This window comes from Malus domestica, chromosome 03 (assembly GCF_042453785.1).
Source record: "Malus domestica chromosome 03, GDT2T_hap1".
Taxonomy (NCBI): domain Eukaryota; kingdom Viridiplantae; phylum Streptophyta; class Magnoliopsida; order Rosales; family Rosaceae; genus Malus; species Malus domestica.
Window position 1 is genome coordinate 17,069,912 of NC_091663.1, and position 16,726 is coordinate 17,086,637.

The 16,726-nt window shown below is 40.6% G+C and overlaps 1 protein-coding gene across 2 annotated transcripts; it reads left to right on the plus strand.

Annotated features, from left to right (window-relative positions):
• Positions 1-1,222: 1,222 nt before the first annotated feature.
• On the plus strand, positions 1,223-12,590 carry LOC139194221 (uncharacterized). Of its 2 annotated transcripts, XM_070818591.1 has the most exons (7): positions 1,223-1,398; positions 10,420-10,690; positions 10,966-11,204; positions 11,309-11,527; positions 11,645-11,743; positions 11,843-11,922; positions 12,006-12,590. In XM_070818591.1, exons 1-3 carry the CDS (start codon positions 1,381-1,383, stop codon positions 10,980-10,982), a joined length of 306 nt encoding a protein of 101 aa, XP_070674692.1. In that variant the 5' UTR covers positions 1,223-1,380; the 3' UTR covers positions 10,983-11,204; positions 11,309-11,527; positions 11,645-11,743; positions 11,843-11,922; positions 12,006-12,590. The 2 variants fall into 2 exon arrangements, with proteins under 2 accessions (XP_070674692.1, XP_070674691.1); XM_070818590.1 differs by having other exon boundaries at positions 1,245-1,398; positions 11,843-12,590.
• The last annotated feature ends 4,136 nt before the right edge of the window (positions 12,591-16,726 follow it).

The following is a 16,726-nucleotide window of genomic DNA, read 5'->3' on the forward strand; positions in this document are numbered from 1 at the left end:
TCCTTTACCCGACCGGGCCCGCCTAGTAACATTTTAAAACGGGTAGGTCTGGTTCCTTCAAATTTCGGCCCGGCCCGGCCCGTGCCTAGCCCTAATATATTGTACCAATTATTTTGCTTAAACTAACAAATTTAAGTGTTTGTGTAATATACTAATATTAGGTGAATCAATTGAAAGCATTGAATTCCCCAGCATACAGTGAAAAGTTATATAACTTGATGTTCGGACCAATTCGGGTTGAATTGTTCTTGGGTTGCCTTGTTAACGGCATCAAGTTCTTAGGGGCTGCATGAGATGACAAGTTGTGTACGCAAAACAGCGGTGTTCAAGTGCCAAGTGGAGGTGAAAGTACAAACATTGAATTCTATAGAAAACTAACAAGTGTCATGTAATTACTTTACAAAGACCGATGCCAAGTGATCCTATTTAAGTGCCGATGGTTTGATACAAACCCAAATAGGCAGGGAAGTGTTAAAAGAGATCATGGATTACTATTAGTGAACACTACCAAATTTTGGTACGATGACGGCCCTTACATCTTAGCAAACATGGCAAAACAAATTTTGTATCTTGAAAACCCTAAAGCCGAGAGGGGTTGGAAAGTTGTTCAGAAGATGGATCATAGGAAAGTGTATGCTATACCAGAACAAGACCCAACTGACGATGACATCGACAAAGTAACTGACCAACGACTAGAATCTTCGATGGAAATTGGTGCAAAAACACTCCAAGATACTAATCTTATCCAAGAACTATTTCAGATAGAAGGAGTATCTTCAATCGAAATACCGATTCAATCAATCACAATTGACCTCGGTAATCTTTCGCACTACGATGGTCCAGTGTGCACAAATGACGATGGTGACGTACATATCGATGATAATGAGGAATGGGACATTGAAAATGATGATATCAACAAAAGTGAAAGTTATTATAGTTCGGATGAAGATTAATGCAATTTATTTGTAATTTTTATTGTAAAATACATTAAATGGTTAATGCATTTTATATGTGAATTACTTTGTAAATACATTTGTTTTATTAGTATTTTACAATAAATTGTAATCAAAATTCTGCCAAAAAAAAAGTCTATCTTTTGACCAAAAAAAGAAGAAAAACAAAATTCAGACATTTGCGGGATGAATATCTATATTTCGTCTCGCAAAGGATATTTGCGTAACGAAACCTAGTATTCGTCGTACAAGTGTCTGAAAATAAAGGCGCCTTTTTTCGTGAAAATTTTTGAAAAATCCCGACAAAGCATCTTCTTCCTCCCCTCACTTCTCTCTTCTTCCTCCGATACCCTTTCTCTCCCGACGCCACTGTAGCCCCTCTTTCCATCGCTGACCTCACCTCGCCTGCAATTGCACTCCGGCCATCATGTCTTCATCTCAAGAGGTAATTTCGTCTTAATTTGCATTCACTTTTCTTCGAATTTTAGGTTTTGTTTGCTTCCAATTTTAAATTAGGGTTCTTGATTTTAAATTAGGCGTTAGAATTGGGCAGTGGGTTGCAATTAGGGTTCTTAAATTAGGGTTCTTGAAAATCATACTGATACACGGATGAAGAATTCGGAGCTGAGCAAGTATTGCCTTTGTTTTGTATCTTCATAAATTAGAACTATAAATTGTTTTGGTTGATATTTATGTTCATAGTTCTTCTCTAAAGTACATGATTTGGAGAATTCTTTTGCAAACATCACACACACACACACACACTCACTCTCTCTCTCTCTCTCTCTCTCTCTCTCTGTGAGCTCCTACTCAGATCCAGGTATGTGTCTGCTTCAATCTCTAAAGCTTCTACTTCATCTGTTTGAAGTAGCTTAGGGTTTCGAGATGAAGCTTTTACTTGAGTTTGGTCTCTCAAAAATGAAGAGAAAAGCTTAAAATATGAAACAATATGTACATATTTCTGGGTTTAATGGCTTTTACTATAGTTTTTAGCTAATGATTCTATGTTTAAGGCTTAAGCTGGAGAGCAAAATTTGGTTGGTGAGAAAACTAAAGAAAGAAGGAAACAGATTGTAGTTTTATGATTGGTTTCAAACTTGACGTGTATGTTCGTGTTTCCATTTCCGATTAATCTTAGAATAAATGAATATAATCGAGAAAAAGAATTTACCAAGATTAACTTTTGATGACAAAATGGCTATCTTGGGCAGGTTTTTTGAAACAGCAGTTAAAATGTTCCACTAAAGCAGTTACCTGTGTAGTTTTTCAATATTTCAGCTCCATTATTCTGCAAGTGGTTAGGATTAGGATAGGTCCAAGGTTCAATTCCCTCCAATGAAAACGGTAAAAAAAAATTCCATTTCAGCCTTAAGTATAAATGGCAACTGATGGGGGTGACTTTATTTTCTGACGGTTTGGATATAACAGACAGTGATTATGGTGGTGGTTCATAGTTGTTCTCCAAAGTACATGGTTTATAGGTCAAGTGTTAGTGATAGTTGTTCAGTTAGCATGCCTTATACATGAACTCTTTCTTTCTATTGTTGGTTTATGGGTGCTCCTCTCAATGTCTATGTGTATATTTATTTGTTTGTGCCTTATAGAGCCAAGTACGGGGGATGTAATGTAATGCTTATTAACTATTGAAGAAGTTGTAGTTAGTAGCCGGACTTGCACCAATAAACATATGCTAAGATATGCTCTCCGTGTATGGATTTTACATATTTCATTTATGTCTAATTGTATAAGTATGATTTTAACTCCGTCTGTGTAAGTTTATCTTACATTGCCGGTCCTAAGCCTGGATAAAGGAGGAGGGGGAGGGCGTCAGGTAGTCGACAGCTGGCACTCCTAGTTTACGTCGAATCCTTATGAAAATGAATCCATAACGAAATCGCGCTAAAGCTAGGGCGTCAGCCGTAAGTGGCGCGCTGTGTGGCCCAAGCACAGTGATAAGTGAGCAAGGGTCGCTGTATCTCCATCGGCACCCGGATGCAGTGTTAAATGAGCAAGGGGGCCATAGAAACTTCTTTTCGAACGACTCCACTCAAAACTGTTTAGGAGCATATGCTCCTATCAACTTTACACAGGACACACAAAAGAAGTACTTTGATCCTATTAGACGGGGGAGGTTGAAGAAGCTAGGACAGAAGGGTAGAGTTCAAGAGAGTAGAATGCGTTTAGGAACGTGAAATATAGGAACCCTAACGGGAAAATCCATGGAAGTAGTGGAAGTTATGGTGAGGAGAAGGATAAATATTATATGCCTACAAGAAACTAAGTGGGTTGGTCTTAAGGCAAAGGATCTAGAAAACTCAGGGTTTAAACTCTGGTATTCGGGCACAAATAGAACGAGAAACGGTGTTGGCATCATCGTGGACAAGACCTTGACACAAGATGTTGTAGATGTCAAGAGGGTAGGAGATAGAATCATGGCAATCAAGATTGTAATAGGACAAGAACTCATCAATGTGATTAGTGCGTACGCACCTTAAGTAGGGTTGGATATGAGTTCGAAGGAGAAATTTTGGAAAAACCTTGGAGACTTGGTGCAAGGAATTGCTCAGACGGAGAAGTTATTTATAGGAGGAGATTTAAATGGACACGTGGGCAAGGAGACAGGCAACTATAGAGGTTTTCATGGTGGCCATGGTTTTGGGGAGAGAAACGAGGATGGGGAAGCTATCTTGGATTTTGCAATGGCATATGATCTCTTCTTAGCCAACACTTTCTTTAAGAAGAGAGAAGAACATGTGATCACCTACAAGAGTGGGTCGTCAAAAACACAAATAGATTTTCTTCTAATGAGGAAAGGGGATCGTATAACTTGTAAGGATTGCAAAGTTATACCGGGAGAGAGCTTGGCTAATCAACATCGCTTGTTGGTGATGGATGTACATATCAAAAGAGAGAAAAAAGAACAAGACTTGGAAGTGCCCAAGGACTAGATGGTGGAATCTAAAAGGAGAAAAACAAGCAATTTTCAAAGAGAAAGTAATCACCCAGTGTGTGTGGGATAGAGAGGGGGAAGCTAGCCAAAGGTGGGATTCCATGGCTAGTTGTATCTGAAATGTAGCAAAAGAGGTATTATGAGAGTCCAAGGGCTTTGCTCACCAAAAGGAATCTTGGTGGTGGAATGAGGAGGTACAAACAAAGGTGAAGGCTAAGAAGGAATGTTGTAAAGCCTTATACAAGAATAGGACCGATGAAAATGGTGAAAGGTATAGAAGAGCGAAGCAAGAGGCGAAGAAAGTTGTGAGAGAAGCTAAGTTAGTGGCTTATGACGATATGTATAAGCGACTAGATACCAAAGAAGGAGAGTTGGATATTTATAAACTAGCTAGAGCAAGGGAAAAGAAGAAAAGGGATCTAAACCAAGTGAGGTGCATCAAGGATGAGGATAGAAATGTTCTTGTTACAGAGAACGCGGTCAAAGACAGATGGATAGGTTATTTTCATAATCTTTTCAATGAAGGACATGAAATAAGTACTTCTTTAGGGGAGTTGAGTAACTCAGAAGAGTGTAGAAACTACTCCTTTTATCGTCGAATCAGGAAGGAAGAAGTGGTTGTAGCTTTGAAGAAGATGAATCATAGAAAAGCAGTGGGCCCAGATGATATACCGATCAAAGTGTGGAAAGTCTTGGGAGAGACAGGTATAGCATGGCTTACTGACCTTTTCAATAGGATTTTGAAAACGAAGAAGATGCCAAATGAGTGGCGAAAGAGTACTTTGGTGCCTATCTACAAGAATAAGGGCGACGTACAAAATTGCATGAACTATAGGGGTATTAAGCTAATGAGTCATACAATGAAGCTCTGGGAGAGCGTCATTGAGCATAGATTGAGGCAAGAGACACGGGTTTCAGACAACCAATTTGGGTTCATGCCAAGACGCTCAACCATGGAGGCAACCTATCTCTTACGAAGATTGATAGAAAGATATAGAGAGGGGAAAAAGGATTTATACATGGTCTTTATAGATTTGGAAAAAGCGTATGATAGGGTCCCAAGAGACATTCTCTGAAGGATTTTAGAGAAGAAATGAGTACGAGTAGCATATATCCAAGCTATAAAGGATATGTATGAAGGAGCAAAAACTGCCGTAAGAACTTATGAAGAACAAACCGAAAGCTTCCCCATAACTATAGGATTACCTCAAGGCTCATCCTTAAGTCCTTACCTTTTTGTGTTGGTAATGGATGAGTTAACAGGACATATTCAAGATGATATTCCTTGGTGTATGCTTTTCGCAGACGATATAGTGTTGATAGATGAAACTCATGAAGGGGTAAATGTGAAGCTTAACCTTTGGAGAGAAGTGTTAGAATCTAAAGGTCTTCGCCTAAGCCGATCAAAGACAGAATATATGGAGTGCAAGTTCAGTGCAAATGGAGGCCAAAATGAGTTAGGGGTGAGGATCGGAGATCAGGAAATACCAAAGAGCGACTGCTTTCGCTACCTAGGATCTATCTTGCAAAAGAACGGAGAATTAGATGGAGATCTCAACCATAGAATACAAGCTGGATGGATGAAGTGAAAGAGTGCATCCGGCGTGTTGTGTGACCGCCGTATGCCACTGAAGCTCAAGGGAAAATTTTATAGGACGGCAATAAGGTCGGCGATGCTGTATGGCACAGAATGTTGAGCGGTGAAGCATCAACACGTACACAAAATGGGTGTAGCGGAGATAAAGATGCTTCGTTGGATGTGTGGGCACATGAGAAAGGATAAGATTAGGAATGAGGATATCCAAGGTAAAGTAGGAGTAGCCGAAATTGTAGGAAAGCTGAGAGAAAATCGGTTACGGTGGTTTGGACATGTGCAAAGAAAGCCCACTGACGCTCGACTACGGGATAGAGGTTCAGGGCCGAAGGGGTAGAGGAAGACCTAGGAAAATTTTGGAAGAGACTCTAACGGAGGACATGACACAAGACCGAGCACAATGGCGTTCTAAGATTCATATAGCCGACCCCACTCAGTGACTTGGATTTTTCAAGTCTCTAACCGAGAAGTTTTCCTCACTCGAGAAATTAAGGGAACACTACCTCAACCTACATGCTTCACTCATAAAGCTTCAACAAAAGAAAAATTTTAATAACTTAGTGAAGAAGGCTTTGGTGTATTTAACACAATACGTTGAAATGAAGCAAAGCTTATTTATTGATATCTCCGATAAGTTACAAATATGTACATATACATGAGTCAAAATAAACAAACAAGAGGGGGCCTTCATAAAGGTTGCTTAGGAGAAGTCTCAGCAGTCGGTAGAGCCCCAGAAAGAGAAGGCACCGGAGGGTGATCACTCGGAGCCTCAGTACTGGATAGAACCCTAGAAGGAAGAGGCATCGGAGGCTGATCATTTGAAGCTTCATTACGCGGTACAGCCCCAGAAGACGAAGGCAATAAATGCCTTTGGAACAAACCCACAAACCTCTGATGATCAAGTAAAATCTAACCATCAGATTCCTTCACCTGGTCAAGCTTCCTCTTCATGTTTGTAGCATAGTCATGTGCGAGGCTGTGCAACTGTTTATTCTCATGCTTGAGCCTTCTAATCTCCTGCTTGAGACTCATCACTTCAGCCACCAATGATTCAACTTGGCGGGTTCGAGCAAATGGCGTTGGGCCATATTCGACACAGAACCTGCACACTGAACACTGAGAGCCAGAGAATCCTTAACAGCCAACTCATCAGACCATTTGGAAAGAAGTCTGTTATCTTTGGGAGTGGGAATGTTCCTGGCTACCACCGCAGTGGTCATATCATTCCTCATCACGGAATCCCCAACGGTAAGAGGACTAGTAGGGGATAAGAAGGATGGGCACCATATGTTGTCTGGAGAGGGCACGGTTGCCTCTTCACCAAGGTTCAAGTCAAAACGACGGTTGGAAGGGCCAGACATTTTCAAAGGTGTTGAAGAGAGAAGAGGTCGAACAAATCAAGATCTTAGAAGTGCAAGAATAGAGCTTCTACTGGTGGAGATTCAAGTGTGCTTTGGAACTTAATGCCAGCCTCTATAAAAATCTGCACTCAATGGAGCTTCAGAAATCGAAGAGGCGCCTGCTCAAAAATCGATGAGGCGTTTGCTTTCTCAAAAGCTGGGCTGCTCAAAGACCACGAGGGCCGATCTTAGAGATCGAATAGGCGTTTGCTTTCTCAAAAGCTGGGCTACTCAAAGACCACGAAGGCTGATCTCAAAAATCGAAGAGGCGCTTGCTTTCTCAAAAGCTAGGCTGCTCAGAAACCACGATCTCAGAAATCGAAGAGGCACCTGCTTTCTCAGCCTTGTCAGCACCTGTCACATGCACACTCAGCTTTGTGGAAATTACGGGCAATCTGTCGAACATTTCTGGTGAAGTACACATGAATCTTTCTGTTCAATCATCCACTTTCCACACGCAACATCAGCTCATGGATACCACAGATAACTTTGCCAAAGATCTCTGACAAAGTTTAGACACGTGAAGCTTGCAGCTCCCACTACATCGCTATGACCAAGAAGGGAAAAGAATAGCAAAGAAATAGCACTAACAAAGTTTAGATACATAAAGTTTGAAGGTTTAACTACCATATTATTACCCACAAGGGTAAAGAAACAGCACCACTGCTGGATAATTGGAAAGTCTCTGTGTGTCAACCTCTATGCTCCGTGGCAAGGTAGACTAGCAAAAATACCCAACCTTTACTCACATTCGAGAAAACACTCCCAACAAGATTGCTTGCTCCAAAATTGAAGAGGCACCGCCCTCTGAATCTCAAGAGCCAGACTCCCAATAGGATTACTTTCTCAAAAATCAAAAAGACACCGCTCTCCGAATTTCAAGAGCCAGACTCCCAGCAAGATTGCTTTCTCAAAAATCGAAGAGGCACCGTTCTCCGAATCTCGAGAGCCAAATCCCCAACAGGATCGCTTGTTCGAAAACTGAAGAGGTATCGCTTTCTCAACTTCGAGAGCCAGATCTCATTGGATAAAGCTTGTCTGTAATCTTCACACGCAACATTAGCTTTCCAGATGCCACAGACCACTTTTTCAAAGTGCTCTGACAGAGTTAAAACACGTGAAGCTGGCAGCTCCCACTACAGTGCTATGACCAAGAAGGGTAAAGGAATAGCATTACTACTTGTTGTTAGGGAGACTCCTACATATGTCGACCTCCATCCTTAACGAACATGCAGACCTGCAGAAATGCTCAACCCTTCCTCATATTTGAGAGGGCACTCCCAACGAAGCCTCTCGAAATACTCAGCTTTCTTTCCCCCCGATAATACCTCTGCAAACAAGCTACACCAGAGCAAGAATATCTCATATCATCATGGTAAAAAGCAAGAGCATCCCATATCATGCTTTTTCCTTGTCTTTTCCTTTGGCCTTGTTCTTACCTACAAGACAAAGAGAAAGAAAGCAATCAGTCAGCACTTGGAATCAAGTTTCCAGTCAGGAACTGACTGCCTGGAACCCCTTACCTGATTACTTACCTGGCATTGCTTTCGAGTACTCATCTTCAACATCTTATGCTTCCAGAGAAGATACCACATCTGCCTGAGGAATAGATAGGGCAAGTGAGAAGGATACAAGGAAGCATGTGGAGACAAGCGTAACAGAACACGTGCCGATACTTCCACTACTTTGTCAACAACAAAAGTATCCCATATCAGCAGGGTCGAACGTACTCTAGATTTGATGGACTTGTTTTGACCCTCAAATTCTTCAGTCAGCCTTATACTCTTGAGGTAACCAGAAAACCCTTCAGCCCAGTTCAAGAATAAGCCTGTGGAAAGTTACTTCTTCAAAAGAAAAAGTATCTCATATCATCTTTTCTCCTATTCTTCTCTTTATCCTTCATGCTACCTGCAAGATAAGGAAAATGAGAACAATCAGCCGGAACTCGAAATCAAACTTCTGATCTGGGACTGATTGCTTGGAGCTCTGATTGCTTACCTTGTATGTCACCTCTTTCAGCAGATCCCCTAGCTCGGCGACTTGGGGGACTCCTACTACATGGTTTGTATCGCGCTTGACCAAGCCTGAAACTACAAGTAAGCTTCAAGTGAAATTGATACATTACCTTGTGCATCTCCACTAGTTAAAGATACCACCCATGGACGGAGGAAGAGTACTTCTAGAGAAGATGCCATATCTACCTATGAGACAGATAAGGCAAGTGAAGACGATACCACACTTCGGTACTTAGAAGTTTCGTGATTACTCAGCGGCTTGGATCTTGCAAGTCCCCAACCGAGGAGCTTCCCCTCCAACCAAAAGGCCAATCACTGAGCGACACGTGTCGACATCAAAAGCCAATCATAGCGCGACACGTGTCAACATTGGAAGCCAATCACAACACGACACGTGTCAATGTCAGAACAAGGCTAGAAACTCTCTTCTATAAAAGGAGATCATTCTCCCAAAATATTTCCTAATGTCATTTGTACTAGATCATTCACTTGTACCCATTAAAGGAGAGCTTGAACCTATGTACTTGTGTAAACCCTTCACAATTAATGAGAACTCTACTCCGCGGACGTAGCCAATCTGGGTAAACCACATACATCTTGTGTTTGCTCTCCTGTCTCCATCCTTTTACATACTTATCCACACTAATGACCGAAGCAATCTAGCGAAGGTCACAAACTTAATACTTTCTGTTGTACCAAAGTCCTCACTAATTTTGTGCATCAACAATCCTTAAGTCCTTACCTTTTTGCATTGGTAATGGATGAGTTAACAAGACATATTCAAGATGTTATTCCTTGGTGTATGCTTTATGCAGACGATATAGGGTTGATAGATGAAACTCAGAAAGGGGTAAATGTGAAGCTTAACCTTTGGAGAGAAGTGTTGGAATCTAAAGGTCTTCGCCTAAGCCGATCAAAGAGAGAATATATGGAATTCAAGCGGGATGGATGAAGTGGAAGAGTGCATCCGGCGTGTTGTGTGACCGTCGTATGCCACTGAAGCTCAAGGGAAAATTTTATAGGACGGCAATAAGGTCGGCGATGCTGTATGGCACAGAATGTTAGGCGGTGAAGCATCAACACGTACACAAAATGGGTGTAGCGGAGATGAGGATGCTTCGTTGGAGGTGTGGGCTCACGAGAAAGGATAAGATTAGGAATGAGTGGGTTGGACATGTGCAAAAAAGGCCTACTGACGCTCCAGTTCAAAGATGTGACTACGGGACAGAGGTTCAGGGCCAAAAGGGTAAAGGAAGACCCAGGAAAACTTTGGAAGAGACCCTAAGAAAAGACTTAGAGTACTTGGATCTAACGGAGGACATGACATAAAACTGAGCGCAATGGCGTTCTAGGATTCACATAGCCGACCCCACTTAGTGGGAAAAGGCTTTGTTGTTGTTGTATAAGTATGATTTTCATACGCCATTGTTTTACATATTTCATTGCTTACCGAATTAGGATAGTGAGTTAGATTTAGGGTTGTAATGGTTTATTTCCAATTTTGTAGATGTCACAGCTCATTAGAAGCCAGAAGGCGATGACGACTACACCTCGTCCGACGATTACACCTACTACTGACGCCACTGCTCCGGCAGAAATGGACCATAGACCGGTGAATCCGGTTGACCCAGTAGGTACTCCAATCCCACAGGCACCGGCATCTTCAACTTCTTCGATGGCATTACCTATTAGATCTCGACGTGCTCACCGGCGCCTCTGCACTCCGGAACAGATGTCGCCATCGGGATCCACAACCGATGCCTCAGGTCCACAACCAGGTATACTATCCTAATTCACTCCCTCATTCCCATGTTAACTTAGTTTTGTTATTTTAGGTTCAGTTTGTTAAGTTATGTCATTTAAGTATTATAAAGTTATTTTATATATTTTGTTTGTTGTTGTCATCGTTTGTGATCATTGTGTTAGATATATATATTGTTTATGTTATTTTCAGGGTTTTGGGAAATGTTTTAATTATAGGGAGGTTCTGCCAAAATGTTGGTAGGATTTATTATTAGTTTTGGGTTAACGTTAATTTTTCATTTGTTTGCAGCCAAGAAAAACACCTAGGGACCTTGTCGGCAATTGAAGACAGCGAAGGTCACCTGGGTGACCAACGATCGTATCACAATCGGATACGATGAGCAACATCGGGCAGCACCAACGGTGGAGCAGCATAGTGCATTGGTCCACGACATTGGGCACGTCGTGCAGACCTTGTACCCTATGCGGTGGAAGTCTTGGAAGGCGATGTCGGAGGAGGTGAAGAACACAGTGCACAATCATTTGTCGGCAAGTATCATTGCCTTTTTAATGCTTTTCATGTAAAATTTATATATTTATATTTATTAATGTCTTTTATTACTAATACTTTCGTAATATTTGTTACATTGCAGACAACCTACAATTTCGATAACATCAACGAGGAAATGTTGGCGTACCTCAATCAACTCTTCTCTGAACGTTACAAGCACTAGAAGAGTGACCTGCACCAGTATTTCGAGTTGTTTGATGATCCGCATGTCGCTCTCAAGGAAGGTTGCTCGAAGGAGTTCGAGGACCGAGAAGATAGTTGGGTTTGGCTCTTTGGTCATTTTCAGGAGCTAGGTTATGTGGTGCGTTTTTAAATAGGATTTCTTTCTTCTTCTTTTTTTAATTTTTACTAATGTTTATTACTTTTTTTTTATTTTCTTTAAATATTATAGCTAATACGTTTATTTTGTGTATAACAGAAGAAGGCGAAGGCAAACAAGATCAATCAGGAGAAGAAGACTATTCTCCACCATTCGGATTCGAGGCCTTTCTCATATAGGATGAAGGCGCAACGGAAGGTATATATTAAAGCTTCCAATTTTAAAATGTCACTAACAATTTTTATTATATTTTTTGTTTCCATACTAACATTTTCTTTATTTTTATTCTATTTCAAGGGGGTTCAAAATTCCTGGAGATCGACATCTTTGCTGACTTTTATGTTCGGCCCGAGGATGAGTTGATCGAGTCCCTTCATGTAATTAATTTCTTATGCATTAAAGATTTATACTAATTATTTCAAATTGTTTGCTATTAATATTTCATGTTTTATTTCACAAGCGATTATGGTGGAGAAGGGTCAGTCGGTCCTTCAGGTGTCTGCCTCCCAGCTTCCTCCGGACACGCCGATCGATTATGTGGATCCCCTTGAGGATGTGGGGTTTTACATCTTTACAGAGACGTTGGACCAGACTTTTGGTCGGAGGCCAGGGACATATTGTCGGGGGATGGGAAATACCAGGTAGCAGGAAAATGGAGCTTCTTCATCCTCGCAGTCAAAGGGCGACGTTATAGCTTTGACAGATGAAGTCGCTGGCCTGAGGAGTGCGCTCACATCATACAAGACTCATATGTCATTGATTATACAGGCCCTCAGTTCCTTCGGGATCCGTCTCCCCTATTTTTCTACACCACCGCCATTAGAACCCCTCCACGTTAGGCATACATAGCAATTAGACTTGTCAACCTCCGATCCCGTCCCCAACCCCACCCCCTTCCAACAGCAAGATTACCAAGCACCTCAGAACGATTTACCCATAGATTATGCCTTATTTTTTTCGTAGTTTTTTTTCCCGCTTTCTTTTTCAACTTTGTATTTGTACGTACATTTTTATTTATATTATGAATAAATTTTTTTTCTATTCATTACTTTTTTTCGTCAATTGTATTTTAATAACATTCTATTTATTAAATTCTTTTTTTTATTAAAAATTACACTTGCGCGACAAAGATATGTTGTCGTGCAAAACCACACTCGTCTTACGTGTTTCTCATGTGATAGGAGCATATTTATGCGACTTAGTTAGCTTGTTCTTGTGCATTTACGTTGTATTTCCTTAGTTATTTTACTGTTCAAAGTTATTTTTGTGTGTTTTCAGACTCTAAGTACAAAGTATGCAAGATGATGCATTTTGGAGGCCTTTGGAGCATGTTTCGGGCTTGGAATGGATAGCAAATGCATGGGCCAAGTGGATGAACGAATTTGAGAACTAAAGAGGCCAAAAATATGAAGAATTATAGTCCAAAAGATGAAGAAAACAGCCCAAAAATCTGTCACCCCAACTTGCATTCCTTGCCATGCAAACCACATAGAATTCCCTTTGGATTCCATGCCATGCTTGATCACTCTTGTCCCCTACATAATTTCTAATTTCATGCTTCAATTCATTTAATTATTACACTCAATTGCTTGATACCTCTTGTTCCCTTCACTCATTAGATTTTAGACAACATTTACATCCATTACATGCACCAATTGATGCTCCATCATTCACATTTGGAATCCAATGCCATGTGCAACACATGTTGTTGCACCTTTGACCCATTTGTTGACACATTTCACCTCCCTTTCCATCTCTATGCAATGTACACAATCATTCATGCTCCCTAGCTACAACACCACTCCATTTTACCCTTCACACTTTGCATCATTACTTCATTTTCACCCTTGGACCATTGCACACCACACACACAAATTGCCATGCATTTCATCCTTAACCTAACCTGATTTTCTAAGGTTTTTGGGGCCTATAAATACATGTTTACACCCCTTGGCCAAAGGACAATCCCCCATATTCATCATTTTATCACAAAAATTCGTCCATACACACCCTAGGAAGCAAAACACCCCAAAAACACCATTCTAGTGCCTAGAAAACATAACAGCCACTCCACCTTCTTCCACCCTCTTTGCCTAGTTCTCCACCACCCTCCAACCATCAAACACTCCTCCACACTCACCCTAAACCCTTCCATACCATTCCCCATCCATTCTACATCATAAAACTACCCAAAATCTGTCCATAACCCAATCTGCCGCAAGCAAGGGAAAGGAGGAATCTTGGATGCACTTGCTACCAAGTTGGAGCATTTTAGGTGTTTTCTTTCCTTTGATTTTAATGTCTAATTTTATGTATCTTTGCTTTGTGAGTATGAGGAACTAAACCCCTCTTAGTTAGGGGGTGATTCGAAACTATGTTCATACTTGCAATATGATTTGATTACATCCAGTTGTGATTCATAAGTTGTGAATTCAATTTACTTATCCGTTCATATAAAAACTAATTTGTGTATGTTGGTTAAGAGTGCACGCTTAATTTTCATGCATGAATTTGACGCTAGAATATAAGGGAGTTTCACCTAATCGTTATAAACTTATATTCACAAGTAGTGAAGGTTGCTAGTCACAATCACGTTAAGTAAACTCTTGGCATAAGTTTCATGCAAATCATAGTAACGAGTGCCTCGTCAATGCTTATGTTTTTCATAGAACTTAATGATTCTTGCTTGTATCTCTATTATGCAATTCATGTAGGGAACTTGTAGGGAATGTTTTGGGTTGTCGTATGCAATCATCCAACCTAATAACTTGTGGAAAAAACTGAGGGTTAATTAGTGCAATTCACGGTTAATTTGGGGCGTTGAGTATTCATAGCTTATCGAAAAGCAACTGGAAATCGTTTTGTATGCAAGTGTGACATAAGAACCTCCTAGCTAATCTTCCATCCATAAGTTTCATTCAAATTCACTTACAATCTGTTTTGTTTTCAAATTCATTAAAACCAAAATCCCCCTTTTACTTTATTGTTTCAAAGTGTTTAATTTCTGTTTTGGTTGTGTGTTAGAGTGTTTTGATTCACCCAAATTTGTCTAAGAATTTGTTTACTTTGTTCTTGTCTTAATTTAATTATTTTCAAAAATCAACCCCATCTTATTTCTTTGAGTCATATTAATTAGAACTTGTCTTAGATTATGTTTTTAAGTGTTTTAGTTCATTAGAAAACCAAAATTTGTCCAAGTTTGTGTGAGAGTCCCAAAATTGCCCAGATTGTGTTTTTAAGGTAGTTTTGAGTGTTTAGGGGCTGTTTTGAGTCTTTTGGTTGTTTTAGTGTTTTAAAGTATAGTTTTGCATTCTTTGAGTCTAGTTAGTGTTTTAAACTTTGTTTTCACGTTTTCAAGTCAGTTTCCAAGTGATTTAGCAATCCCTCCTAATCCCCGGCCTAGAACGATCCCTACTTACATACTTTACTACAATTGATAAAAAGAGGGTTTAATTTGTGTGTTTAGTTATTTTACGCATCATCATGCAGACATTTTCGAGACAAATTATAAACGTCCCAAGAAATTTCTAGTACAAAGCACACTTGTAACCTTTTATATCGTGCGACGAAAACCTTTGTCCGTATACCTTTCTTGCGACGAGCAATAAAGCATCGCGCAATCATTTTAATGCGCGACGAAACTGCACTTTTTGTTGCGCAAGGTCTTTCTTCATGACCTTTGCACAACAAATTATGCATGACGATTTCTGTGTCGCCCCCGAGGTGAAGAAGGAATCTCGGTAAGTGTGCTTTTTTAAAATTTATTAATTTTGATCATTTATTGTATATTGTTTTTAAACTAACACTTGTATTTTTGTCTATTTCAAGTCAACTTCATGGAAGATTCGAGCATGTCCGAGTACATAACTCGTGCGTGGACTAATCGATTCAAGGCGTGGCAGTACAAGCTATGGATGCAAATTTTCACTCTCTTTTCCTTTGACGAAAATGCACTTGCAAAATAATAACACCTAAGATTAAAGCCAAAAGCCTCACGCGCCCACGATGAATGAGAGGGGCTTTGGCCGAAGAATCTCTGATGCCAAAGTTAGAATTTGAGAGAGAAAGTGTTTAGGAATTTTTTTGGAGAGAATCAATTAACATTTTAGTATAGGGGAGTGACTGACCCTATTTGAAGAATAGGGGCAGGCCATATATGGTCAAATTATGAGTGTAATTGCAAGATATTATGTGAAATAATATCTTGCAATTAACTTGGCAATTAATCCCAAATTGAATAGGAAAATTAGTGTATCCTCTCGCACTGGAGAGCAATTAGTTTACCCTCTCGCACTATAAAGCAATTAGTTTATCCTTTCGCACTAGAAAGCAAACTGAGATGGGTGTTGGGGAATTGGTTTACCCTCTCACACTAGAAAGCAATTAGTTTATCCTCTCACACTTGAGAGCTTACCCAGATGGGTGTTGGGGGATTGGTTTACCCTTTCACACTGGAGAGTTTACCCAGATGGGTGTTGGGGAATTGGTTTACCCTCTCGTACTAGAGAGCATGGAAGTCGTTGTTATGAGCCCATCTGAGGCAAACTGAACTGCTAGACAATTGAAATAATCCTCAGCCTCTGCAGTCTTGTTCGGTGATCTGCTTGAGACTTCGAACTGCTTGTGGAACCCACGTAAAGGTGTACATGGGAAGCGCGATAAGTTGCTCCCAGACTTTCTTCAAGTATTGTGCCATCGTTAAATGTTTCGTCGTGTGCCATTTTGAGGCTTGGTTAGTGACCAGCTAAGAATCTGAATGGATTGCAAGCTTTTTCACCGTTAAGTCTTTCGCTAGCATGGGCTGCTAATAAAGCCTTGTCTTCTGGTTCGGCGTTGGATGCTTTGAAGTTTGGAGTTCAATGGGCTTAGTCGGCACGATTAAGAGCCACAGGGCAAGATTGCCAGGGCTGGGAGTCGTGATGCAAGATCAACACGGTTAGGAACCATGGTGACTGATCAAGGGTTGTTGGGTGTCGTGCAGCTGGTAGACACAGCTGTGAGCACAGAGCTGGGGTTGGCTTAGGCCAAGTTGTTTGCAGCAGAAGGAATTAGACCACTAGGTTCCTAATGCTTGGATACTGGTGATGTGTTGCTTCAATATTGAATCGTCTGGTGTATTGAGAATAAGACCTGCCCCCGGTTTTTTGTAGTTGGGCTGGTGTGTCCTTATGGTACTCGTCT